At 39.9% G+C, this 27,469-nt stretch overlaps 2 protein-coding genes across 2 annotated transcripts in view; both read right to left on the bottom strand.

The window, feature by feature from the left end:
* Positions 1-459: 459 nt before the first annotated feature.
* Positions 460-10,869, bottom strand: pttg1ipa (PTTG1 interacting protein a). Its single transcript, XM_041811947.1, has 7 exons — positions 10,610-10,869; positions 6,949-7,001; positions 6,529-6,637; positions 4,599-4,701; positions 3,910-3,975; positions 1,314-1,360; positions 460-1,160 (listed from the first exon to the last, which is right to left on the bottom strand). Exons 1-7 carry the CDS (start codon positions 10,692-10,694, stop codon positions 1,123-1,125), a joined length of 501 nt encoding a protein of 166 aa, XP_041667881.1. The 5' UTR covers positions 10,695-10,869; the 3' UTR covers positions 460-1,122.
* A 6,553-nt stretch (positions 10,870-17,422) lies between these two features.
* The window catches only part of myo10l1 (myosin X, like 1), a 67,798-nt gene continuing 57,751 nt past the window's right edge, over positions 17,423-27,469 (bottom strand). Inside the window, exons 31-43 of the mRNA XM_041812997.1 lie at positions 26,759-26,901; positions 26,010-26,204; positions 25,727-25,884; positions 25,512-25,632; positions 23,301-23,449; positions 22,911-23,059; positions 22,617-22,824; positions 22,359-22,495; positions 22,130-22,253; positions 21,498-21,851; positions 20,648-20,824; positions 20,342-20,533; positions 17,423-18,667 (exon numbers count right to left, since the gene is read on the bottom strand). Of these exons, the coding sequence (XP_041668931.1) occupies positions 18,563-18,667; positions 20,342-20,533; positions 20,648-20,824; positions 21,498-21,851; positions 22,130-22,253; positions 22,359-22,495; positions 22,617-22,824; positions 22,911-23,059; positions 23,301-23,449; positions 25,512-25,632; positions 25,727-25,884; positions 26,010-26,204; positions 26,759-26,901 (2,212 nt within the window). The 3' untranslated portion in view covers positions 17,423-18,562. The remainder of the gene's footprint in view (positions 18,668-20,341; positions 20,534-20,647; positions 20,825-21,497; positions 21,852-22,129; positions 22,254-22,358; positions 22,496-22,616; positions 22,825-22,910; positions 23,060-23,300; positions 23,450-25,511; positions 25,633-25,726; positions 25,885-26,009; positions 26,205-26,758; positions 26,902-27,469) is intronic.

The following is a 27,469-nucleotide window of genomic DNA, read 5'->3' as shown; positions in this document are numbered from 1 at the left end:
TATTTCCAGCCTGTACCTTTTTTGAGATGGGATGCTTCAAGAAATTCAAAAGGAGCTCATTTTTTCCATGAAATGGTAAAATGTCTCCTTTTCAACATCTGATATGTTGTTTCTGTTCTATTGTGAATAAACATGGGTTTATGAGATTTGACAATCACTGTATTTTGGTTTTATTTACATTTTACATAGTGTGCCAATTATTTTGGAATTGGGGGTTGTAAACATGGTATGTAATTTATGGCAATCGTATTCATCTAATTTCTAATAACATCTGAAACACCACAATTACCAAACTGTTTTGTATGTTAATCCAAAGATGTCAGCCTCGTGCCTCTTTAGGTGAGATGTTTTAGGCATTTAAACTTTTCCATAGGGTGAAACGCAGTCTGTAGGAGTCCAGCACACTTTAAATTACTATTTTTAACAACTCAGACACAGAAAACAAACAAATGACCACTATTGCTGAAGAAAGTCCATCTTTTATTAGGCATATTAATCTTCACAGGAAAACAAGCAAATGTTGAATAAGGCAGAATTAATCTGTAAATATTACCTAATAAATACAGATTAAAGGTGTGAAGGAGTAACTCAATCATTATAGTAAGCATTATTTTACATAGCCTAATAGTCCATAAAAATCCTCCTATACAATAAAATAAAGTACTGACAGGTTAAGAAAAGGATTGAGTCCATTTGAAAAAAAGTACAAAAATAGGCTACAATCATCTAAGTAGATCCTTTCATGGGCAGCAGCTTGGGAAAAACAGATTGTGAGCTAAGGGAAGAAAACTTCCGTGACCAGTTATTTCTTTTTGTATAATAAAAACTAGACTCTGTATAATAAATAATTTGTTGCTATGGGAATATTCAGAGTAACATTTGGCTCTAAAGAACACTGCTGCTACATGTGATTATTCTGGTCTTTATTTACAGCCTCCTGGATCATCACATAGAACAAAAGGTTTCTCTTCATTAGCTGTATGAAGCCAAACTTCCTGTTCAAACAAGCGTCACCTATTCTGATAGTTTACATGAATCCCCTGGTCATTTTCACACAGGGACAGGTTGTTGGTGGTTAGAGGTCAGATTTCAGAAAACAGAGACCTCACTTCACCGGTCCTTTCATGCAAATCTGGAGTACGGATTCTGTCCACTTAGACCTGGAGAAACAAAAACAATCAGTAAATATATGCACTGATTTAGAATGAGACACAGTAATGAGTTTGTGTAAGACTAATCTGCTGTACACTGTGAATTAAAAACATTTGCACACTGAGGAAAATTAAAAGATTAAGAAAACTGTTCTTCCTCACCGTATTTCTTCCTTATTTCCTCGTGTCTCTGTTTCATCTCCGCCTTTCTGTAAGAAACAAAAACATTCTCCAGTGAGCGCCTCAGTGACTGATAATATTTAAGGCTTTTAAAACACTCCCACAAACCAGTTTGGGCTGATAACTGGTTGACGTGGACATACTTCCCCCTCAGTGTGCGTGATCACGTAAACAGATATGGATCATCAGCAGTGATACGAGAGAGGCAGCTGTTGTGTTCGCTCTCTGGGCTACTTTCAGCCTCCAAACCAGCACACATTAAGACAATCCATGGACTAGCTATTTACTGGAAAATGCACAAAAGAGCTGCAAAAGTCAAATCTAATCTTCTGATCACTTATTTATTCTGCATGCATTTCTTTACTAAGATTGGAATAATCCCTGGCCACCAGTTCAGTGCTAAGTTAATGTTTGTTGAGATTATATGCTTTTTAAGAATTTACCATTGGCAAAAATCTTTTAACAGACTGGCACCTAGAATCTTTCTAACCTTTCAAACCCCCACCTTTTCATTACAGACACTCAATATACCAATTATGGCCGGTTGATAATTCGTTTTACTTCTGGTGTGGTAATATGCATGATGCGCAACAGCAGCATTGCAGGTTTTTTGATGCTGGGGCACACTCACACAGGCAATCTTTACTCGTACCGTGCTAAAGCCATCTGACCCCCTCCCCAGTCCCCCTTTTGGCCTGCACTCACACTGCTCAACACATCCAGACCTGAGCACAGATACGTCAGGCACGGACATGGAGGATCCATGGATGATGGATTTTTAAGTTTTATAAGCCAGTGTGTTAACTATACAGAGTCTAGTGAGAAGAAAGAGCGAGAGAGGAAGGTTCATTGTGGAGATGTATCCCTCACCAGAGCACCTAATCTGGAGCTTGATTGCCATAAAATCATTTGATAGTAGTTTGGCATCACAACTAGATAACAACGAGGGGTTGAATCAGTCAGGAGATTAACCCAGACACACATTTGTCTGTGAGTGTGGCAGACTTTCTGTTGCTTACGAAGGATGAGTGTGTTTTTTTCCATAGAGCTGCTGTTTGTGGCTTACTCAGGGGAAGAGGCTTTTTTATACAAGGCAAAAATCTTTCATATTTGTTAACACTCGACTATAAATTGGTCAGAAATATGACAGAGCTGGGCTCCATTAGAATGAGAGGTTGAAGTGAAGCTGTGTACAGATGGTGAAGTTTTTCCATCCTATAATCTCTGGAATTTGATAAAATCAAATTAAACAAAACACATAGTTCTCTCTCAATCTCTCAAGAAAAATCCAGCCGTCTCTATCAGCCTCTGTCTCTCTTTAGGACAGTGTGTTGAGCATGCAGCTGCTGCCTGGTGTCTGTGCACTCTGCTGCACATCCTTCTAACGATGTTACTCTTTGACATAAAGATCGTTCAGTGTGCCTGATTTAAATAATTTACTGCATCATAGTAACATTCTCCTTTGCTTTCATTATAAAAAGTTATTAAAGATGGGTGAAAATGTGTATTTGGGATCATTTAATTTGTAAATATGGCAAATCTGTAGTTTCTAAAATTATCCCTCTTTTCCCAGAATTATCTCTAGTCAGTTCTGAGTCACGTTATGTCACATTCCCACACTCTTGCCCCTTCATTTGCATTCGTGCTGTGCTTTGGCCCACCTGGTCCTTCCGTGCCTGGGTCAGGGAAGCGTGCTCACACCGTTTAAACGTACTGGACTTCATGCTCAAATGTGCCCAGGCAAGGTACGGATTGCCCAGTGTCCCCTTGGTGAAATTAACTGAAACATGAAATGCTGCTGCTGGCATGTTGTTAGATGAAAACTCAAACTGTGAATTTTCTCATGGGCACAGAGCATGCAGGGTCTATGTGTGTCTCCAGCGTGTATGTTCAGGCTATGTTGACAGTGCTGCTGTCACAGATACACTGGCATGACACTCAAGGCAGACACTGAATTACATGAGGCCAATCTTAAGTAAGTGTATTCCACTAAACTGCCTGTTACTATATGGTCTGTTACAGATGTTCCCTTTAGTTCACTTAAAAGTTGTTTCAGACTGAGACCCACGTCTCGACCAAAACACAACTTGACTTTCGTTTGTTTGCACGTTAACAAGTCATGGCTTTCAGACTGCCTGCATGTGCGCCCCATCTCATGCGCCTGATACAAGCAATGAGTTTAGAGAATCAGGTCTCACCCAATGTCTTTGATGTGGCTCATGCAGTTATGGGCCAAAACAAAGAGAAAAATCATTGAACTGCTAGCTCTGCATCCAGTTTGAGTTTGGAGGTAGTGTGGTGATCAGACTGTACTAGTGGTTTTGTTTCACTTCACTATTTGAAATGCTGAAAGTAGAAATACTGGCAGCAAATCAGAATTTTAAAACAGGACTATTTCCCATTACATGCATCAAAAATTGAAGTTCACCTTTATCATTTGAGGTTAATTCAGAATAAAGCATGGCCTCTTAAATCCTCTGTTTGCTCTTCTATGCAAATTACAGCTTCAGATATACAAACCTGCAAAGTAAAGCCTGCATAACACTCAATGTACAGTTCACACAACACAGTTTCTTACCTTTCTTCCTGCTTGGTTCTCGTCTTTGCAGCTTGCCTCTGCATCTTGGCCTCAAACCTCTTTGAGCTGACACAAAAAAAATGAGAACAGAGTTCAGATGATAGGATAGTACATACACAGTGTGCTGCAAGTACAGATAACCACACAAAGGCTGAAAAATCTATAGTATGTCTGTTAGCTTCACATGATTAGACTGAAGTTTCTCATAATACAGATTGAACCTTTAGTTTGGCTCCAGGCAGATTATTCAAGCACAATTATGAAGACAGTCACATGACAGAGGGACAAACTGCATACAGCAAGCCTTATATATAATACACTAACATTTTAAACTTAATCTTAACAAAACTTTATGTACAAAGACTCCAAATGGAAAAGTTTCTATGCAATGAGCACTGACATCAGAGTTGTTTTCCCTATGCTTTATTTTCAATGATAACTCATCGATCAGTTTATTAGGTATAACTGCTCAACTGCCCATTAAGCAGATATCTAATCAGCCAGTTACATGGCAGTAATTAACCTATTTAGACATTGTCAGGATGATCTGCTGAAGCTTAAACCCAGAATGGGGAAGAAATCTAACTAAGAAGGCATCAAACTTCTTTCACTAAACTCAAAGTAAAAACTGAAGATCAAGACCAACGTGTTTGTGTGATTTTGTGAACTACAGCTGACTTCACACTCACCCGAAGTTCTCACACTTGCAGCAGCAGAAGAGGCAAATAAAGAAGGCAATGATGATGACTCCACCAACCACTGCCAAGGTGATTATCAATGCCTGGAAGTTCACTGCAGGGCGACAGACATGCAGCAAGAATTATGATTCAGGACAGATAAATACATTTAACTTCTTTTCTAATCACAATCATTTAAATATTTACATACCATATAAGGCCACTAAGGTTGATCTGTTTATTATTAACCACTTATATTTTTACTTTCTTGTAATGTAAATATGGAAGGAGAAGTCAAATATGCCCACTACTGGCAGTTCTTTTGTTTTCTTTAAACAGGTGACATAATTGAAAAACACTAGAGTTTTACATTTTGAGAAAAACATTTTTTAAAGGTGTTGGCTACCACTGTTATGCAATGCAATTTGAGTATTGATGTAATATTGTTGCATTGTACTTCTTGACTCATCGTTTCCTATGAAGTGCCATTCTTAAAGGGATATTTCACTATTTTTGAAGTTGTGTCATTTGATGTACATAGCAGTAGTAGTGGCATCGGCCTCCAGTGATTTCAGTGAGCATTGCTCCTTTAAAAGGAACTGCGCGATTGGATTGATATCTGTATCTCTCATATTTATATTGAACTAAACAAAACTCACTAGATATCTGCATTTTGAGTGAACTTGAGCTTATAAATTCACTAGGAGGCCAACATGTTTTGGTCCACACTGGTTGTGTGACATCACATGGCTGGTGTGTTCCTCCTCATTCCTCTGCAGTAACCAGCAGTTTCAGACTGGCAGCCTGTTTTGCTGCTTGAATCTGATGCACGTGTCTGCTACTGCACGCACCATAACAGCTTTCATACCAGGTACAAGTTTGCTGTGTGTTGGCTTTGTCTCCCTACTGTCAGAATCAGATTTCAAACAGCACCTACCAGTGTGGATGTACATGTTAGCTACAACAAGGTAAATATGGATCTGTGTTCATCATTTTTCCGTCTATTTTGAACGATAACGTCAAGTGGTGTGCAGTAAAAATAGACGAGACCTCAAATCTCAAAATTCTCAATGCGTGAGAGATGCAACCCTCTGCCAGTCTAAACGGAGATTAAGGCATAGTAATGGCGAGGAGCGCTCTGGCCAAGTGACGCCACACCACCAGTGTGGACCAAAACATGGCAGCCTCCTGGTGGGTTTATAAACTCAAATTTACTCAAAATGCAGATATCTTGTGAGTTTTTCAGTCCAATAAAAATATGAAAGATACAAATATCTATCCAATAAGGTGAATTTGTCTGCTCATGTAGGGTTCCTTTTAAGGACTCACTGCTTGTACCGGCAAGGAAGCTAGGCTATACAGCTTAACATGGGTACAGTTTCGCCATTGAATTTAGTAAGTTTATGGTAAAAGTGGGCCTCAAAACAATGTTGGCTTATTCTTTACAATCAATAAAGGATTTCTTTTTCTGTAGTTACATTCACAACAACTCAAAGTTCCTTATGTTCTTTCAAATAAAAGCAGGTTTCAAGCCAAACAGGGAGTCACCCTCAGTTTATGGCAGTACAATTGAAAATGAAACAAAAAGAGTAGATTAATCAGGATTAACAACAGAAATTCCAAGATTAATTGCAATTCAAAATTTGAATCTCTTGACAGCGCTACTATTTATAGATCAAGGCCATCTTTAAACACCTTCCTGTATCGTTGTCTCCCCCCTTTCACTATTGTCAACTTCATAAAAGTATTAAACCAATTAAATATAAATGGTTGGTTATTTTCTATTGTTTGAAAGTGGAGGAAGCAATAAGAGATGTTATCCACCATAGTAACATTTCCTGGTGAGGGTTGGGCTTCACAAATGGTCAGTTCTGTTTGTTTGTCGTGCAAATAAATTAAGATTAAAGCCTGTGCTTGAGTGTTTGTGTTGGTGCACTCTTACTCCAGCAGAGCCCCCAGCGAGCATCGTTCAGTGGACAGAGAGCGGCTGGTGGAAGGATCGTCCTCACTGGATATGTTATACATGACTTTGTTTTGATACACCACAAGCACTGAAAAAGACAAAAACACACAACATCGTCTTTATTATTGAACAAACAATGACTCCACGAGGTATTCAGGGCAAATGTAGAAACCACACGAAGAGCAGAAAATGCAAGAAGAGGAGGAGGGAGGGGGAATGGATGACGGATCAGTTACTCCTCAAACCAGTTCTACAGGTGTGGAGCTGGAGGAGGAGGAGGAGCGACTAGAGACTGTTCCTTCAGCTAAGACACTTCCTCCTCTAAAAAGCATGCTCACACACGGGGACAATCAAGAATGAAATCACATCAGGAACAAAATGTTTTCCGCCAGGACTCACCTTGACATTTTTCAAACACTCCTCACAGTTTGTCCCATTCTTCGTCTCACATGCTGTGCCAGAAATGAGAAATCAGTTAGTTTATAATCCAGAGAAGGGCAAAAAATTCAGAGAGAGGTTAAAGCATAAGGCCTTGTAAGCATATGAGAATGTTATTTTAGAAAGATTATCTGAATAAGAGCCAGATTAATGAGGCCACAGGGTTCATGCTGCAACTACTGCTAATTCTTCTGGGACTTTCTTCCATGGAGACACAGCACAGTAAACACTGAGAACAGTCATCTTATCATCAGCAGACCACACAGAACAACAGCTCCCTTCAAACCAATAGACTTAATGGACTTCAGCTTATATAACACTTTTATAGTAGTCTGATTACTCAAAGCACTTTAACACTGTAGGTCAGACTCACCCATTCATTGCCAATTAATCCACATTCATGATATGTATGACAGAGTAGCCATGAGTGTTAGCTAATCCCATTCATACACATCCATACATATTTACACGACACTGATGCAGCAGTGGGAGCAAACAGAGGTTAGGTGTTGAGCGAATGGACACATCGACATATGACTGCAGGACCTGGGGATCAAACCCACGATATTCCAGCCTAGAGACGATTGACACTACCTACTGAGACAAAGTCTCCTCAGATTTCTTTTAGATAGTGTTTTAGGTGTGGTTGGCCAATTACGTCCTAAACTAAGCTAAAAAAAATCATTTTAAAACTGGGCTGATATGTCTCTTTTGGGGCTAAGCTTGGTACAAAAGTTATGAAAATTGGTCTCTATTTAATCATCTTTTTTTATCCAAGTTAGGCCAAAAAAATTCATTTGAAAATTTGGCTGATAAGTCATCTCTTTTGGTGTTTTGTGGGTCCAAATTGAGCCCCCAAAAGAGTTGGGCTGTTTTTCGCCTTGAAAATTCAGTTTTGTTATGTCGTCCTTTTTTGGTGCAACTTTAGTCCCAACACAGACACTGAAAATTGGGCCTCTTTTGGGGCCTAAAACTCATGAAAACTGGGCTTAGTCATCTTTTTTTTTTTTTTTGGTCTAAGTTTGGCCTCCAAATTGGTGTTGGAAAACTGGGCTGTCAGTCGTCTCTTTACAGGTCAAGGTTTACCTATAAAGTCACAAAAACTGAGCTGATTAGTAAGCTTTTAAGATTTAAGTTTGGCCCTTAAATAAGGGTTTGAAAATTGGTTTGTCTAGTCGTCTCTTTTGGGGCCAATTTTGGCCAAAAAGTCATGGCATTTGGCTGTGTTCAGTCATCTATTTGGATCAGGTTTAGCTGCCAAAAAATGTGTCAGCTTTTTGGGGGACAAGTTTGGTCCAAAAGTCCTGAACACTGGTCTCTGTTTAGTTGTATTTTTTGGTCTGAGTTTGGCCCCAAAATAAACATTTGTTAATAGGACTGATAAGTTCCCTCTTTTGGAGCCAAGCTTAGCCCATAAGTCATAAAATTTGGGCCACTTTTAGCCCCAAAACAATTATTGAAAATTGGGCTGATAAGTTATCTTTTTTGGGTGCTAACTAGGCCCAAAGGTCTTTACACTTGGGCTGATCAGTCATCCTTTTGGTCCAAGTTTGACCCCAAAATAATCATTTGATAATTGGGCTGATAAGACATCTTTTTTGGGGCCAAGCTGGGCCCAATTGTCATGAATATTGGTCTATGTTTGGTCATCCTTTTGGGTCAGGTTTAGCCCCAAAATAATTGATGAATAATCGGGCTGTGATTAATTTTTTTTTTTTTTGGAACTAAAAGCTGTTCTTGGCTGATAAGATATTTTTGCATGTCTCCCAACTGGCCTTGGCATGAGTTTTTTCCCACTAACAAGGTCCACCATTCTGTTATGTCATCTTTCTTTAGGACCAAATTCAGCCCAAAACAGATGTTGAAAATTAGGCTGTGCTAAGTCCTCTTTTTGGCAACAAGTTTAACCACAAAAGGTGCTGAAAACTGGACTGTGATTGGTCATTTTTGGGGGGTCCCAAGTTTGGCCCACAGTTTAAAATTGGGCTTCTTTCAGATATGTTTTGTGGGTCCAAATTGAGCCCCCAAAAGAGTTGGACTGTTTTTCACCTTGAAAATTGAGTTTTGTTATGTCGTCCTTTTTTTGGTGCAACTTTAGTCCCAAAATAGACACTGAAAATTGGGCTGTTTCTTTTTTGATGCCAGGATTATCCCCAAAATAGTCTTTGAAAATGCACTGTGTAGGGCTGTCTTTTTTTCTAGGCCAGGTTTAGCCCCAAAAGAGTTGTTGAAATTGAGCTGTTACCTTTTTGCAGCCAGGAATATTCAGTTTTCTTGAAATTTGGGCCTCGTTTAGTTGCTTGTACAGTTCAAAGTTTCGCCCAAAAATAAATGCTGAAAATTGGACTGTGGTTTGTCGTTTTAATGGATCCAAGTTTAGCCAGCAAATACACTCAGAAAACTGGGCTGTGTTTAATCATTTTGATGGGCCGTCATTCTTTAAGGCCAGGATTAGCCCAAAAAATAGTTGTTCAAAATTGGGCAGGTTTAGCAAAAAAAAATTTTAGATTCACAGTAGAATGGAAAAAAAGACATTGAAAATTCAACAGTGTTTAGTCATTTTTATTTATCAAATAGAGACGTGAAAAGTGAGTTGTGTTTAGTCATCTTTTTTTAGGTGCAAGTTAAGCTCCAAAATAAACTTGGAAAATTGGGGTGTGTCATTTTTGCAGCCAAGATTCCCCCAATAATAGACGTTGAAAAATAGGCCGTGTTGAGACGTCTTGTTTTGGGGCCACATTAGTTCAAAATCAGATGACGTAAACAACCTATTTTTTAAATTTTTGATAGTAAAAATTCTACCACAAATTCATGATTATAAATTGTATTATAGCATCATATTACATTCCTTATGGGTATATGACTATATCAAATAAATATAATTATATATTAATGTTGAATTTGGGTTTACCATACAATCATATTAATACAAGGACTTCTCTATAGACACCTTTTCAATAACCTGAAAATAAAGTCTTATGACCTTTCAACTAAATTCATACCTTTTTTGTTTGTTTTTTGACGAATAGTAGAGATTTTCTTTCACCCATTGTTGCTGGTCGGGCTGGGTTTGTGTGAGTGTATTTAAAAACGATAGGTGAGGTTTGTTTGTAGCTTTTCTTGCTAGTTTCTTTACCGCGGAACAATTGAAGACTCTAGGGAGGCTGAGACCTGGAAAGAGACTCACTGTTCCAGCTGGAAGGTTCAGTAACACAAAGACTAACACAGAAACAAAAATTTAGAAGCACATACAGTTTATCTCGTTTCCTGTTCTCGAATCATAGCTAAAATACAGCTTTCATTTCTGTATTTTGAATTAAGTGACCTCAAAGTTAAAAAAAAAAAACACAATAATATCGGATATCGTTTTAAGGTGGATTTCTTCTCTTTTTATGGAGGAAACTGAGGGCACACGACGGTTGAATAAGAGCAGTCCAAATTTAAAGAAATAAATTTACACCAAAGTTAAGAAAAAGTCTAAACTGTATGTTTTTTGGCAAGTTTGGACCTGTTAAAGTAAATGACGCAGCTCTGCGCGGTTACATGAAAATGAGAGCTAGCCTCATATTTTAGCAGCCATTAATTCCTCTGTCACCTCAGAGCCGAAGATGTGAGTTCTTACCTGGTTCAGGTGCGGGAGTCTGAGCGAAAACTGTCGACAAACTCAAGAAGAGCAGGAGAACCGGGAGTAAAATCCGTGAATCCATCGTCCAACCACGTTGCACTATTCCTCCACTTCTGTGTCTTGTGTTAGACTTCACTTTCTCTAAGTTAGTTCGAGAAGCCCACGCTGACGAAAGGAGAAGTTGTCTTCTCTGTTCAGCAGCTGAAACTGGAAAAGTGAACCTGCTGCTTGGAAGGAACCAAACATTAAGTCCTGACGTACGCGTATTACGCACCAGAGACAAAGGAGGAGAAGGCGTGTTTAATGCGTCTGACTGCATTGTTTTCTGCTAGGCGGTGCTCCAACAAGTGCTCACTTTAATGGAATCAAAGTGCCAAAACACATTGTGTTAATTTGACCGTTTTCTAGTGTGGTTAGCACACACAAACTGGTCGATTTAGGTTATTATAGCTGCTCTCTACTGAAAACCAGTTATGTCAGGAAGTTTAATTTCATGGATCAGAGAATCAGCTGATATTTCTGCTTTGCCACATTGCATTTTTCCAGGTAATCCAAAGGGGATTTTACATGGTTTATTCAGTTAAGAAGTTGATAGTATACACAACCATAAGAAACAGCTAATCTTTCAGATAATCTGAAATAGAGCATTTAGATTTCCAGGAAAAGATCTGTGTTAACCAATTCTGTTTCTAGTAAAAGTAAGATTAGTTTTAACCTGGCACCTTTAAAACTGGAACTCCCTAAATGTGCAAATACCGCACATTGAGTGGGGGATCATAGGACTTAAGGGTCATTTTGTACATGCACTCCTTTTGCCCCTTAAACCTAATAACTGGTTGTTTCACCCTTGACTGTGTTAGTTTTACTCTATAAAGTTCAACCTTTGTCTGGTCAGTCCACAGAATATTTTAACAGAAGTCTTGGGGATCATCAGGATCTTTTTAGTCAAATGTGATTAAAACCATTGGTCAAAAGATGAGCCTTTGTGTTCTTTTTGGTCAGCAGTGTATTTGGTCTTGAAACTCTCCCATAAGGCCATTTTTTGCCCAGTCTCTTTCTTATTGTTGAATCATGAACACTGACCTTAACTGAGACAGTGAGGCCTGCAGGTCTTTAGATGTTGTTCTTTTGGGACCTCCTGGATGAGTCCTCTTGGAGTCAATTTGGTAGTTCCACGTTTTCCCCATTTGTGGATAATGGCTCTCAATGTGGTTCGCTGGTGTTACAAAGCCTTAGAAATGTCTTTTTGACCTTTTTTCTTGGGGGATTTCTGGATTCAGCAGGTCTGGTAGTAATCAACTCTGGGTGTGGATAGTGAAACTGAACTAAGCTTTCCAAAAAGGTAGTTAATCACAGCTAAGTAATGATTTATCAAGGAGGCAATGACTTTTTTTTTAAATAGGACCAGGTAGGTGTGGATGGCTTTTTTCCCTTATTAAATGAAATCATCATTTAAAAACTGACTTTTGCATTTACTCGGATTATCTTTCTCTTTCCTTCGTCTTCTTCCCCAAACTGTTTGTAGTCAAAATAAATTCACAGAACACCATCGAGGACAATAATTCCAATAATTTATTAAAGCATAATTTTGTAACGCCAGTTACAAATAAAAAAGAACAACACACATATCTCTCTCTTTCTCTTTTTTTAAACAAGCACTATGTTTACTGTGAATGATGATAATAGAAGCATAACAGAAGATCAGATTGGGCCCCACTCTGGCCGCCTGCGGCTGATTACAGGACCCCTGTGACGTTGCTGCCCGTAGAATCTGAAGTATGATCGTAGGCTCTAAAGCCTAATCTCACCATTCAGCTTCTACAGGACAACTTCTTCTTCTTCCTACTCAGTGACAGACAGAACCGTAGATGTAGAATAACTAGAACAGATCCAGGTTCCTCTGTAGTTATGGCTTATGGGTTACTTTCTTAAATTTCTGCTTATTTTGGCAAAAAAATAAAACAACCAAAAGTTCAAACAGGAACCTTTGAGTGAGTTCTGGTTATTCTAACTCTATGGGCAGGATCCCAGAGGGCTGTGTGCAAACAGGGCCGCAGACAGACTCCAAGGACATGTCTAGTTTGTTCCCAGGAAGTCCACTCATGTCATTAACGGTTGTGAAGGGAGCTTATTTCCTGTAACAGAGGAAATTTCTGCTGGTTTCAGCATTCTGGACCAAATATGCTGATGTTGTAATACGTTAAGGTCAAAATTTAGTATTTCAGCAAAATGTTAGACCTTCAAACAAAATTCTGAATATTTTACAAAGAAAATACTCAAACATAAAACATGGATTTTTTTTGTCCCAGTTGACCTCAGTTTGTCTCAGTGACTGCTGCGGCCCTGAACGTGGCACTCCAGATAGAAACAGACCATTTCACCTGAAGAAGTTCAACTTTACTTAAATATCTGTACAAAGCAGAACATTTTTGCAGGTAAACACTGATCTGATACAGTACCAGTTAAGCAGCTTTAGCAACATAATATTGAATTGTAAAACTTTATATCAAGGTACATACAAGCCATTTAATATTTACCTTTTGGATGCATATTAATTAAGGCATATTTGCTCTTAAAAACCACAAACTTCTCAACATATTGACTTTATACTGCAGCCACAAGAGCATTAACCATTAAGTTTCCACCATAACCTCCTTATTTTGACTTTTTGATAATACAAAAGTAGTTTGTTGTATTTTCACTACCATGGTAACATATTTTCTCAGTATTGTGGTGCTGCACCACCACCTTTTAACAAATACATAAGTAGAATTTTATTAATTTATTATCATATTGCCATAACAGAAAGGGATTAAGAGCAGTGGTTCTCAATTGGTGGGTTGGGACCTAAATGTGAGTTGCAGAGCTATTTTCTGTGGGCCACAAACATGTGCATGGATAATTAAGTTGTGGCATAGCATATGATGTACAGAAGCCCTTAGGGGTCATACTGTAGATCTGATTTATGCAGATATACGATATGCTGATGTTTACGAATAAAGTTTTGCCAATACTGATATTGAGACAGAGATTTAAATGTAGTTCAGACCTAAAACTTCAGTTCTTTAAACACACAATTAAAATTTGAGGATGAATAAATTAACGAATGTTAGTCCTTAACAGTATAAGGAATGAAGATGAATAAAGAAAAAGATGTAGCTGACATAGGACTGAAGGTTTGACCTAAAACTCCACAAACTTTGTTGTTTATATGACCAGTATTTACAGCTGATATAGGTAGATTTTTATAGCCAAAATATTGGCTGTATATCTGCATGTTCATATATGCAGATATGATTTTAATGCAGATAATTCTGTGCATCCCTAGTTAATTTTGGTTGTTTCATTTCCTCAGATCTAAGTAAAAATTGACATTTACATCACTGGGAACTAACCTTGCAAAGCTTATGGATTTGCCAGATTGGATCTGTCAAAGCCTCAATCTAAAATAGAATGGCTGGACCAATTGGCATCATCTGTGAAGAATGAGGCTGTAGTAATGGGCATGGTTCTATTGTACTGCAAGCCTGTAAACAATGGCTGCCAGTGAAGGCATTTGCATGGCTGCAGCTATAGTGGATGATTCTTCAGAACTGTAAAATATTTCTTTATTAAAAAGAAGAGCAAAGAACTGCAGACCCAAATACAGTTTGGCCCAATTAGTGTCATTTAAGGAGAACGAGAGGGTAGCTATGGGTAGGGTTTGGTTGAAAAGTCAATAGCAATGGCTGCAACTGGTGCTGCAATAAGCTTGGATGTGGCTATAGTTTAGCAGCAGTTCTATTAGAACCTGATCACATTTTTATGACATAAAGAGCAAAGTACAGCTCTGAAAGCTTTTAATGACAGAAAAGATCTGTCTTGCTCTTCTCCCAATCTGCTTCAGCATGAGTTTGCGATCATTGTAGGTGGGTACAAGTTCAGCTCAGATGTAGCTGTGGCAGTTTTGTCAGACCTCGACCATATTTCTTTATTAAAACAAGAGTAAAGAGCCACACTGAAAGCAAAGATGCTTGTGCATGTCTCCTGATAGGCTTTTGCATGAATTTATCTGCCAATAGGCTCTGCCGTTCATGCATTACTGCAGTGCTAGCCTGTATAGCTCAAGTTAGCATTGCAGCTACACATGTCTAATACCTCATTTTGTCTTGTTACTCTGATAGGCCCATAATGAATGTGACAGTGTTTGTCCAATCACCTTCCGAGAACTTTTAGAAAAGTCCTGCTCTTTCCACACTCTGAGGGTTTCCTAGATGAATGTGAAATATGTCCATGCAATAATTACATGAAAGAGTCTATCAAGTGTGTAAGGTCATAGCCCCAAAATAGTCATTGAAAATTCAAAATTTGGGACTTGACTGGGGTTTAACTAGTTGAGAACCACTGATTTAGGGGAAAAATCTTAATGATCAGCTGAGTAGCTGCAGAATATAATCATAAAGACTATGGCATTAATAAGTGTTTTATGATGATGAGTTAAGAGCCAACAGACTACTAACATGCAGCTGTTTTAATGGTAAATATGTCTACCTTAATATAAAGTGTTACCAGTGGGATTAATTAGTATTCTTCCATGTTCTTCCTGTGTTTGTCTTCTATTCTCTTGGGGGATGCTGCTCTCTACCTGCAGTGCCACACAGTCAGGTGATACTGGCATAACAGTGACTTCACTTTCAGTCCAAAAACACACAACATACATGGACACACAAAGCAGTGACAACCGTCCACATTCCCAGTGCACAATAAAACCATTTCCGAGCCCACATCCTCACAGTGTCTTTTCTGCTCCTCTTACACCGAGACTGAAAAAATCCAGTATATATTTTTCAAAAACCCGCCTTGCAATACTTACAATACAATAAAGAAATAAATTACCCACAACCCTCCCTTAAAAGCCCATGCGTTTCCAGTTAACTCACGATCACAACACCATTCTTTGCAAAGATTAGTCATGTAAATATTTCCAAGGAGTACACTCAATAAAATCACTTCTTCTTTTCTCATTTCCCTTTTCTTTTCCAACAGCAGGTTACAGCATTAATACACTCACAGCAGCATTCCTGACACAGCACTTCAGGGTGGTTAGATAGCAGGGGGATGTACAGTTATTATAGAAGTATCAGTAATAAAAGTTCATGAAGAGGACTGAAACGCAGATGAACTGGAGCTTTATGAGTTACTGTTCTAGTCTCATAAATTAAAAAAAAATTGGATGAGAAAACAAGTATTTATGGCTCCAATTAATGCTACACCTAACAACAACAATACAGTACCTATTAAAAGTATTCACCCCCTTGGATGTTTGACCCTTTTATTAATTTTATAAATCAGTCATGTTCAATATAATTTGTTTTCTTTTTTAAAAATGTACAAAAACACCTCTTCAATCTCACGGTGAAAACAGATTTCTACAAAGTAATGTCAATTAAATAAAAATCTGTAATGTAAAATTAGTGACTGCATAAATGTTCATCCCCTTTAAAGTGACTGACCTAATGCAACACAGGTCCACACAGTTGGTGCTCGCAGTCTCACAGTAATTGAAATGGGGATCACCTGAGTGCAGTGAATGTGTCTCAGTATAAAGACACCTGTGTCTGGAAGGTCCAGTCACTGGTTCATCAGTATTCCTAGCTACCATAACACCATAAGACAAAAGAACACTCCAAGCAACTCAGAGAAAAGGTTATTGAAAAGTTTAAGTTGGGTGGATACAAAAAATTCCAAGGCTCTGAACATTCCCCAGAGTTCAGTTAAATCCGTCATCAAGAAATGGAAGGAATATGGCTCATGTGTAAATCTGCCTCGATCAGGCCATCCTCACAAACTGAGTGAGTGTGCAAGAAGGATACTAGTGAGAGAGGCCACCAAGACACCTATGACTACTCTGAAGGAGTTACAAGCTTCAGCAGCTGAGATGGGAGAGACTCTACATACAACAACTGTATGTGAGAGTGGCAAGGGGAAAGCCACTGTTGGAGAAAACTGATTAAATCTGGACTAGAGTTCACCAAAAGGCATGTGGGAGACTCCGTGGTCAAGTAGAAGAAAGTTCTCTGATCTGATGAGACCAAAATGGGCTTTTAATCCATAAGACAAGATGCCAACATCCCCACTGGGAAGCACGGTGGCTGCAGCATCATGCTGTGGGGTGCTTCTTGGCAGCCAGCCACAGAGGGCTTGTAAAGATAAGAGATGAAATGAGGGTGGCAAAATATAGGAGGACAATCTTATTTAGTCTGCAAGAGGACAACAACTTTGGGAGAAGATTTATTTTCCATCAAGCCAATGAGCTGAAGCATACAGCGAAAGCTGCACAAAAATGGTTTAAAGACAACAAGGAGAATGTTCTGGAGCGGCCGGGTCAAAACCCAGACCACAACTCAATAGAGAACTTGTGGCTGGAAATAAAAAGGGCTGTTTATGGCTGATCTCAGTGCAACCTGACAGAGCTTGAGCAGTTTTGCAAAAGAGTAAAATTGCAGGGTCCAGATGTGCAAGCCTGACTGAGACCTATCCACACAGACTCAGTGATGTGATTGCAGCCAAAGGTGACTCTATTAAATACTTACTTGAAGGGGGTGAATATTTATGCAGTCACTTTTTTTTACATTACATTTTTTAATCTAGTTGTCACTACATTACTTCACTTCGACAGTTAAGAGTTTTGTAATTTTGTTGTCAAAAAAGCCAAATGATATTAAACATTATTTATTTATAAAATCACTAAAATAATAAAACTCCCAAAGGGGTGAATATTTTTATAAGCACTGTATGTACTTTATGAAATCCAGTCTCATTCTGGTCTGTTTTTTTACTGTAATCCTCATTTAGCCTGTGAGACACATCAATGGCACGGCCTGTGAATGACGTACAGTACTGGCATCATATTCAGACATTATCAACACCATTCACTTTGTAATTTACACGAGAAGTGTCATATGGGCATCTACATACTGTACAGTGCAGTGGCCACTGACAATTTAATAATAACTCTTAAAATGTGTGATATACAATACAAAACGATACATTGTAAAGTGTACATGTATGTGAATATACAGTAGATATATGCAGTGTGTGTAATATGTCGACATAGATAGGGAAATGTTTTTTTTTCTCATACTATTCGGCTCAGCTTTGAGGCTCAACATGACCCGAGAGCCTCCAAAGTTCAGCCTCCACTCACAAATTTCCTTTTGATATTGTTCAGAAATATTTAAAGCCACTTCCTTTGGCTGAGTTTCCTTCTTGTGGCCACATGGTGGCACTGATGAGTGAGCAGCGGAGCTCATTTTCAGTCATTTAGCCCTGAAGAGGAATCATCATCAGAGTCCTTTTCTCGGTCACAAACAGCTGATGTCACAGATAAACGACAGAGAGAGAGAAAAAACAAGCAAAGAAGAAGAATTCAGCGTAAAAAACTTAATACCAAACAGGAGTGAGGACACGTGAAGAGAAAGAGAGAGAGTCTGAGATCCATCAGAGAGCGAAAGAAACAGATTGAACTGATAATGTGTGGCTTTCTTCTGACTGGCAGTGCGTTGGGTTGTAAATGAGGAGATTGGGCGGCTGTTTTGTGCTTGTTATTACTGATTTGTCCAGAAAAGGTAAAGCAGAGAGGAGTTTGGAGTGTGCTTGAACATCTACATGCAGGATTACAGCTGGAAGGTGTTATGTATTTGAAAGGACCGTCCCAAGACACAGGTTTTTGTTATCATGCTCATTTTTAAATAGATCCCTTATCCCAAGTGAAACACAAGGCCAGAAGAGTGTGCGTTTGGCATCTATGTCCACTTCTATCTCTGTTCCACCACCTTTAAATTCAACTTTGAGGATTGGCTGGTTGGTGCGGCTACCTCCATCGAAACCAACCAACCAGCCAACCAATCCGGGAGGGCTGAGTTGCTGATACCGCCGAATTCACCGTGGTTTCTGACTGGCTGTTGGTGATCACCTGACCCAGGAGCTGGCGACGCTGGTCACTGACATGATGCTGCAACGTTTCTTCACCATCATGTTGATGTAGGCCCTCATGATCTTGGTGATCTCACCAACCTGAAAGCAGAACGTTTATTACATTCCTCAAAGAGATGAAGAGAAAAAGTATGTAAAGAAAGACAAGTAAAAATAAAATTAGGGCTGCAAGCAGCACTGAAGGGCCCTTGCAGCCCAGCGCATGCCAGTATGTGTTGCAACCATGGGTGTTAGGTCACTGCTCAGAGCTGGTAAACTGTGCAGTGTGCCGCAGCATAGCAGAAAGGCTAAGCGCATCCTCAGAAAACCATCATCAGTTGTGAAAAATTAAGGTTTTTGCACTTTATATGTGGAGTGGAAGTTCTCCTCAACAGTAGATGAAATTATGGCAAAGAAAGATGCTAATATGTACATGTGATACGTAAAATTCAAGAAGACATTGTGACAGGACATTTCATGGAGAGGTGTTCCTGGTTTTGTTCAGCAGGTACATGCTAATGTGTAGAGGGGTATACTCTGATGATACATGTGAAATTTGAAGCAAATCAGATGTTTCATATGAGAGTTATGGCAAATTCCTGAGGAACTGGCGAAATATCCAAATGCTCACCATTGGCAGTAAGGCATTCTTTAATAAGACATGTCAGTGCTGTAGAGAAATATCGAGGCCTTTCTATCATAATCCGAGCATGATTGTTTCAACTTAGTAACTGGAATGAAATGACCCAATTTTGTCTCTTCCTGTTGCCAGTCGGGGGCACTATAATGACATGTGAGGGTGTTCAGTGTGATACTGTTGTCTTGCAAGACAGAGCAGAAGATCACAGAATATTGCATACTAAAGTTACAATAGGTTAAAGTCATTTGAGGCCATTAAAAATGCCTTATATTGAAGCTGGTGGACTTCCTGTTGGGATTTGGGCATGGGTCCATGAGGCTTTTTTGTAGGTCTTATGATGAACCAAATGCAGACCAAAAATCATAAACCTCGGCTGAATGGTGTGCCGTGGCTGAACGCTTAAAGGGAAAACTCAAAAATTCAGAGGCAGAAATGTTCAGTCGCCAGAAGGGGGCACTGTGGCAAAGAATTGATATTGATGTATGAATGATTTAAGGATCAGCATGTGATCATCCCTGTAAAGTTTGGTGATGATTGACATTAGTATTAAAACGTAAGATGGCATTATTTGTATATTTTCACTGCAAAAAATGTACTAAAATGCAGTTTAAGTTTGGGCTCCAGTCATGGACCCACCCTATGGTGAAAACTCACAGTTTGAACAACTTTAGATCTCTAGGTTGTCTAGTAAAAGCAAATAAATTTTGGAGTCAATCGGATGAAACACCTTGGACTAGTTTGTTAAAACGTGAAACTTAAGAATTGCCCTAAAACGCCAAAATTTGACCTTTAGCCGTTTATAGTGCACTTCTTGTAATTTTAGAGGATGGCCCCAAGAAACTTTTTTCTTCATCTAATCATGAAACATATGTGCATATGTACAATTTTCATACATGTAGCTCTTACCCAATCCCCTATCTCATGTTTGGGGTCCCTGTGGAGCCCTTGCTAGATGGACTTTCATGATTCCACCAAAATACCAAAAATTCCACTGGGGGACAATTTTCTGTAAAGTTTGGAGTTTTGAGCATGTTAAAGCTTCCAAACAACGCTTCTTTTGACAGAACAAAATGACGCGTAGAATTACAATAGGGTCCTCACCGACTGATGTCCAAGTTAAAATCAGGATTTCTCACCTGTGGGGTCTCAAAGTACATCTCCCTTTCATCCACAATGATCTTGTAGGTGCATGGCTGTGATGCACCAAAGAAGGTGATGTGTTCATACTGGAAGGTCTCCAGTGGCTTCGGTTCTCCTCGTTTATACACAGAAACATTGTCTGCACTCACGCTCAGCCACAGATCGTGAGGGAAACCTCCTTCCTTACACTGCAGAGACAAGGGGAGACACAAAACAACAAGAGAGCAGGGAAATAAGAGATTAATCATCAGGCAGTTTCTACTTTTAAGAGCAAATCCTGCATGCCTCTTTTATTTTCTCACCTCCACATCAAACAGAGTGGATCCATATCCCGGCCACTCCTTGATAATGCTCATATATTTCAGCATGGCCTGATGCTGAGGCATGCCCTGCAGCCTGGTCCACTTCTCAAGAACGCTGGTGCGTGTGGCCGACGTCTCCTCTTTTACCCACATCTCCAGCATTTGCTCCTCCTCCACCTGCAGCAGCACAAATCAGACAGTTACTGACAAACACTCAGCCTGACAGGTCAAAAGCTTAAAAGACAGAAATCCAGTTTGGGAAGTTCATATTTTATTTTATTACACTAGACTTGACATGGTTTTTCAGGGAAAACTGATCGCCTAAAGCCATCATGGCAGGCACCATGCGCCCCCACATGGTTATGATCTGAAACTACAGCAGCTTAAATGCTCTTGGAACAGAAATCCCAGATTAGCCATGACACAGTCAGACTACTTATTTGTATTTGAACTAATGTCAACTTTTAGATTATTTGAAGGCTGTTCAAGTCACTAAAGCTGTGTTTCCACCACAGGAATTCTTGCACCCAATGCATCAATGTTAACAGAGATTAAGTACTTTATTTTCAAATCAATATTTCAAAACTGCTTTAGCGATCAGTTATTGTTTTCATTCTAACAGTAATACACGTCTGTTTTGGTATCATTTCCAACTAACAGGTTTTTTTCATTTATCTGCATACAATATAAAAACATCTGTAGACCTCTAAATAATTATAGAGCTAAATCCTGCTTTTAACAGCCTATCTTACCCTTACTTTGCACTATAACTTTAAAATATCCACACTTGATGATTGCAAAGTCATTAGAAGTACATCAAACCCTCTAAATCCTGAGTCCAATCACTGACCTTCTGCTTCTTCAGCGATCCCGTCTTGAAGCTTCTCCTCAGGGTGCCATCCAGGAAACTCGGGGTCTTTCGTTTCTCCGTCCCGGCTGGGATTCCTCCCTGTCCTCCTGCTGCGCCCTTCCCTTCTCCTGCTCCTCCTGCTCCACCTCCACCTGCTCCACCTGCTACTCCGACACCCGGCTTGGTGGAGTGGAGGATGCGGTTACGGAGGCGCCCAATTGGATACACGCTCCCCAGGCTCCACCCTGCCCGGCCTGCTCCATCACCGTGGAGATACTGGAGACGTAAAGCAGCCAGGTGCTGCAAAGTCTCCTCTGAGGCTGGAAAGTGACCGCTGATCAGAGACTCGTGAGCCTGAGAAGGAGAGAGACAGAAATAATGGGGTAAGAGATTATGATCTCAGCTGCTTTGATTTATTCAGTTTCTACACATGGACACATTTTTAATGTAAACATTTATCTGATAAAGTTTAGGCTGCATGCTCTCTTCAATTTGATATTTTAAATACCAAGTCGGGCGTCAAATTTAATCATTAATTTTCATATTCAGAAAGAAATATTTTTCCATTAGACAGAAGCAACACAGTATTAACTAGTACCTTGGACACTTGAGTGTTGTTCTGCAGAGCTCACCTGTTCAAACATGAAAGCAAACTCCACTCCTTCTTTAGGCATGCTTTCCACATCCAGGAAGCAGTAGAGCTTAAAGTACAGTTTCCATTCTCCTTCCTCCTCCTCCTCCTCACTGCCAGCCAGTCTGAAAAAAAAAAAAAACACTCAACAAGTACAATTCTCTACATATGCTTCTGATTCACTGTTTTAAGGAAACATAAAAACACCAGCAGTGTAGAAATGCAGTTACCTTTCGAACTTGGCGAGAACGTCTGCCACTATCACTCTGCTCTCCAGAGCTCGGTCTGTAAAGGAGTTATGCTCAAACAGAGAAAACAGGTTCTTGCTCTCCTCCATGGCCAAACCCCTGATCAGCTTCTCCACAACCTAGAGCAGCAAAAATCAACCATAAACAACCAAACAAACAAAAAAAACAATGGTCAGTTAGAAAGAGAACATGACAACGTTTCCCTGGGAGGAAGCTTCTTATATGTTTTTGCCTTTGTACCTCTCCAGCCGTGGTGTGTGAATTGATGGAGATCTTGCAGGAGCCTCCCCCGTGGCAGTAGACAGTGGTGCTCATCTCCTGTCTCACCAGCAGGGCGGCGATCTCCTCCTGAGAGGGAACAAACTCACGAGTCTTGGTCTTCTTCAGGGATTCCCCGATGAAAGTGGCGTAGCGCTCGATTTCTGTGCCGGGAAAGCGCTCACGTACCCTGAACCATCAAATATTGATCACATATTAATTCCATCAATAATAAATCAAAGGAGCATTGTGTATAACACACAGACACATGCACACCTCTTCAGGTGGAAGCGGAGGTATCTGAGGATGGCTCGACTCGGTAAGAAGGTGCAGCTCATGCAGGTGAGCAGATGCCAGTGTGCCCGGTTGGCCGGGCTGTTAGGCTGAGGCACGTGATTGGTCTGCTTGATCACCTGACAGTAAACCTAAGGAACAAAAACAAGCAAAATTTAAGAGACTGACTTTATTTAACAGCAAACAAAGAGTACGCTTTAATGTCTTATGGTAAATAAAATGACAGACAAAAAATGACAGGTAACACTAGAACTGAGAACATTTCTTGGGTAACTAAAACTACTAGAAAGCCTTCATTGCTACTACTGCATGTTCCTTTTTCTCATACATTTGCGCTTTCCTTTGATAATTAGAGAAAATAAAGTTGAGTACCTCATCCCTGAGAGGGCGCAGGTCCTGGCAGGTCTGCAGGATGCCCTGAATGATGGGCACAGTGTCTGCCAGAGTCTCCATCTCCTGCAGTGAGTTGAAAACTCGCACCGCCTCATCCTGAAGGCTGGCATAGCCCTGCCGTCTATGTACTGCATGGACACAGAGATAAAGAGAAAGATGAACATGTTCTGTTCAGAACTTGGTGTTTTTTTAGCCATACAGGCTTTGGCCTGAGTGAAAGTTTTGGTGTGTAGAAAGCAGTTGCTTAGATGTATAGAAGCTTTTCATTGAACATGTTATGTTTAAGAAGGATCAGGGGTGAGGGAGAATATGTTTCTTATTTTTCTTCAGCCCCAACACCTATTTTTCCTTTATTTGTGCATCAAGAGTCAACTGCAAATAACCTCCTTTCTTATCAAATAATAAGTGGACAAACATGGTTAATAAATGCATCCCAGTCCTTCTCCATCTCCTACCTCTTCTTGGTAGTATTTGAATCAAGTCATATTAGTCAATGGAGTTGATATTTTGGCATGCAAGGCTGTCATGATACCAGAGTACTTAAAAGAGAAGTCCTTGGCACCTAATATCTGGTAATTTATTTTTTTATTACCAAGAATACACAAGCACAATTTCAGCATCAAACACTGCCAAGGTATTTGTCTCTCTTACTGTAGCTAGTGACATGTTTGACCTTAAGATATGACTGGAAAGCTATCTCTAAAGCTTTGGTGCCCCATGGTACTATAAATCATTTAAATTTGGTAGACTGTCTTGTTTGGAACACGTGGTGCTAATATCAATGATCTAAAAAAAATCTGACAACCTTATTGGCTCTTAGAACTTTGGTCAGATCCATGTGGTTAAATCTACTCAATGTAAGTACAGTAAATAGCAGTAAATAAACAAAGTAAATAACTGTAAATAACTGTCAGCCTCACAGTGATGCAGGGATACTGCTTTTAAGTTAAGGGCGCTCTCACACTAGGCAATATGTACTGTGACCAATCATGCTTGAGCCCCAAATGTCAGTTTGTTTGACCAGTGGGAGTGCTCCAGGCTGTGCTCAAGCACGGTACACTCCCTTGCCCCTAGCACAGAAGGAAGAGGCATGGTTCGGCACAGTATAATTGCTCATGCATATGCATCGGTTTCCAATGTGCATGTGACAACAGATATGACCATTTTTCTTGACAACCACTGTAAACAACAGTAGAGTGTATGTGTTGGCTCAGACTACATGAATTCAGCCAGGTTTTTAGCCCGACTGCACTGTTGCAGCTCTTAATGATTGAAAAACAGTCTCCTAGTGTGACATAATTAACAATGCATCAAAGACAACCCACAACTACTATTCAACAAGACTAGGATGTCATCATTGTCTAATTTGACACCCTGACCGGATGTCAAAGACGTGAATCATTACGCCTACCAGTAGGAGAGCATTTGCTCCTTTTCTATGCATCATCATTTACCACAGTCCCAACTTTTTCTCCCTCTGGGAAACTAATGTGTACATCTTATTCTCACATGCATTCCTTCATTTCTTTCTGAAGGAGAGCCTGTTTATGTCCTCGTCTTGATACATCCACAATTGTTTCTTGTTTGTTGTTTTCTTCTTTTATGAGCTAAAGACACTACAATCATATGGAGCGCTTCTGTTGTAGAGTGATTGACACTCTTTGACCCACCTCTTAGACAACCTGTAAACTCTCACACAGTCTCAGTGACGTCAGCATTCGATGAGTGGTCAGGATCAGTCTTGTAGTGTGGCCAGGCTGCTGGCCAAGACAGGAAAAGACTTCAGTTGCATAGTCTGACGTGAAGCTGTCATGAACGACCAAAAAAATTGGAGTAGTCTGAGCCTTTAGAGGGCTGTATTTGACCAAAATGACTCAAAATAAGCCACAAAATCAGTGAAGTTACTGTCATGTTGTCCATGTATTTTTGCATCATGCCAACTCTGTGAGACCAGAGGACTTGTAAACTGCATGTGTCATATTCCAACATGATGACTTCTAAAATTTCCAGGCCCAGATGGGCTTGGAGCAATGAGAGTGCAGGCCAGCAGGGGACAAGGGAGGGAGGACAAGCGTGCTTCAGTTCAGAACAGGGTGCCTAGCATAAGTGCACCCTTAGAAGCATGTTGGTTTGCTGCATACTAAAGTGACATGAATATGTTTCTGTACGACTCAGTTTTCCTCTACTTACAGCTTGTGACCTCTCCGTAGGGCAGCGGCAGGAGCGGAGCGTGCAGAGGATGCTGGGTGTATCTAAGGATGGGGTTCCTCCTGTACATCTGCTCCACGATGTCCGGGTTCACGCTGTTCTCCTGATAGGACACGAAGAGATCACATTTAGTAATTAACTTATGTAAATTAATCTGAAAATGAAGATTTATAAGCCTGTGATTTTTAATATCTGACCTTGATGTCCCTGATGAGCTGCAGAGTCGGAGTCTCTATGGGAGTCTTGCTGTCTATGACTCCCTGAATGGCAGCCGTCCACCTCATAGCCTCATTCAGCATCTTAGTGTAAAGGCGATATGAGTGCTTCCTCCCATACACGATAATGTTCCAGTAACCTGAGAAAAAGTATAATAAGGGATATTATGGTAAAACTACACTGCTCTCTTTACATCTAGTCCCTAACCTCCAGCGTCTAATCCCTCATTAAGTTCGCCCTCTCTGCCTTGTCCCCCCTCCTCACCCGTCTCCCGGTGCACCCGCTCATCTGGCTGAATGATGGAACAGAGCGAGTTCAGGACCAGAGTTCCCATCTTGGATGAGTTTTTCTCTGAGCTCTTGTAGTAATCCAGAGAGTTGTGGGTCAAAACAAACCAGCGTTTCTTCAGCTTCAGGGAGGTGCTCTTAGCGTTTGTCTTCATCTCCTTCTGGAGCCAGCCTGGAAGAGATGAAACAGGAAGAAAGGAAGAAGACGTGTTTTATTATGGTAACAAGCTAAAGGGCCAGTCTTCCTTATTTTGGGGACTCACAATAAAGTGCCTAAGAGGATGAAAAATCCAGACAAAACCCTGATGTGATATTCTAAATGCTTTTTTCCAATTTCTGGGCTTTTAGACATTTTCTTAAGACAGAAAAGTTGACAGAGTAAAAAACTCTGAGAAGAGTGGAGAGTCATATTTGGGAAAAGAGCTGCAGGTCAAGCTTGAGCCCAGGCTCTGTACCTAGCATCAGCATCCCAGATTTTTAATAATTGACATCTTATCTCTTTATAATAAGAAAAAAATTACAAAAAAATAATATTGGACAGCTTTTCTAAATGATTTTCCTATTCTAAGTCATATTTTAAATGGTAACTATGGTATATCAAGGTGAACATTTACTAATTATCAGTCTTAATTTGAGCCTGGGTTATTTAAGTCAGACTATCTTAAAGAGAACTGAAATCTTTTTAATGTCAAGATTCAAACATCTTCCTAGAATCTCTATTCCCACCTCTGACGAGGAACTCCTGGCCATCTATCCGGGCGTCTCCTTTGGGTTTTTGCAGCAGACTGATCCAGTGATGCATCTCCTCCGGAGTGTCACTGTTACAGTGGATCACACGGTTGGCCGTAATGATGACGAAGGAGTTTGGCCTGAAAAGGTCCAAAGATTTTTTCAGTTAATTTAAACCTTCATTAATCCTCGAAAGGATATTGAGTGTCCCTCATTTCAAACACTGTCAGGATCACATGCACATTAAGACAAGCAGGACAAAACAACAAACAAATACAATAAATTAAAAAAAAACAGTAGAAATCAATCAAAACAATAACAATCAGATAAAAAGACTAAAAATAAAGGTCCTAACCTCTGCAAGAGAGGGGAGAACTTCAATCTGCAGGGTTTGTTGGAGGGCAGTCTATGAGCTTGGGGCATTGAAGGAAAATGCAGTCTTACAGAGTTCAATGCAAGCTCTGGGATCTTTAAGAACTAACCAGTCAGTACATTTAAGTGCGGGAACTCCACTACAACAAGTTTGAGATGAAAGGCTGTAGTTTTTCAATGAGGGACTTAAAAATATGTTTAAAAAATAACATCTGTCGCACCTCTCTTAAGGGACACAATGATGATGGCTGTATCCATCACCTGTTATATATCTAAGGGCTTAGTGATAGACAGCGTCCAGGGGCTTAAGTGTAAATTATATCCCCGTAATCTATA

This window comes from Cheilinus undulatus, linkage group 18, assembly GCF_018320785.1.
Source record: "Cheilinus undulatus linkage group 18, ASM1832078v1, whole genome shotgun sequence".
Lineage (NCBI taxonomy): Eukaryota > Metazoa > Chordata > Actinopteri > Labriformes > Labridae > Cheilinus > Cheilinus undulatus.
Note: the sequence above shows the minus strand (reverse complement) of the source record. Positions and strands in the feature narration are given on the sequence as shown.

Bases quoted from the DNA above. Each gene is read 5' to 3' on its own strand.
- pttg1ipa (XM_041811947.1), bottom strand. From the start codon at position 10,694: ATGGATTCACGGATTTTACTCCCGGTTCTCCTGCTCTTCTTGAGTTTG. The intron at 4,702-6,528 runs GTAAGAGTGCAC...GTCGCCCTGCAG, and splicing joins TCGCTGGGGGCTCTGCTGGA to TGAACTTCCAGGCATTGATA. The intron at 3,976-4,598 runs GTGAGTGTGAAG...TTTTTGTGTCAG, and splicing joins TGCAAGTGTGAGAACTTCGG to CTCAAAGAGGTTTGAGGCCA.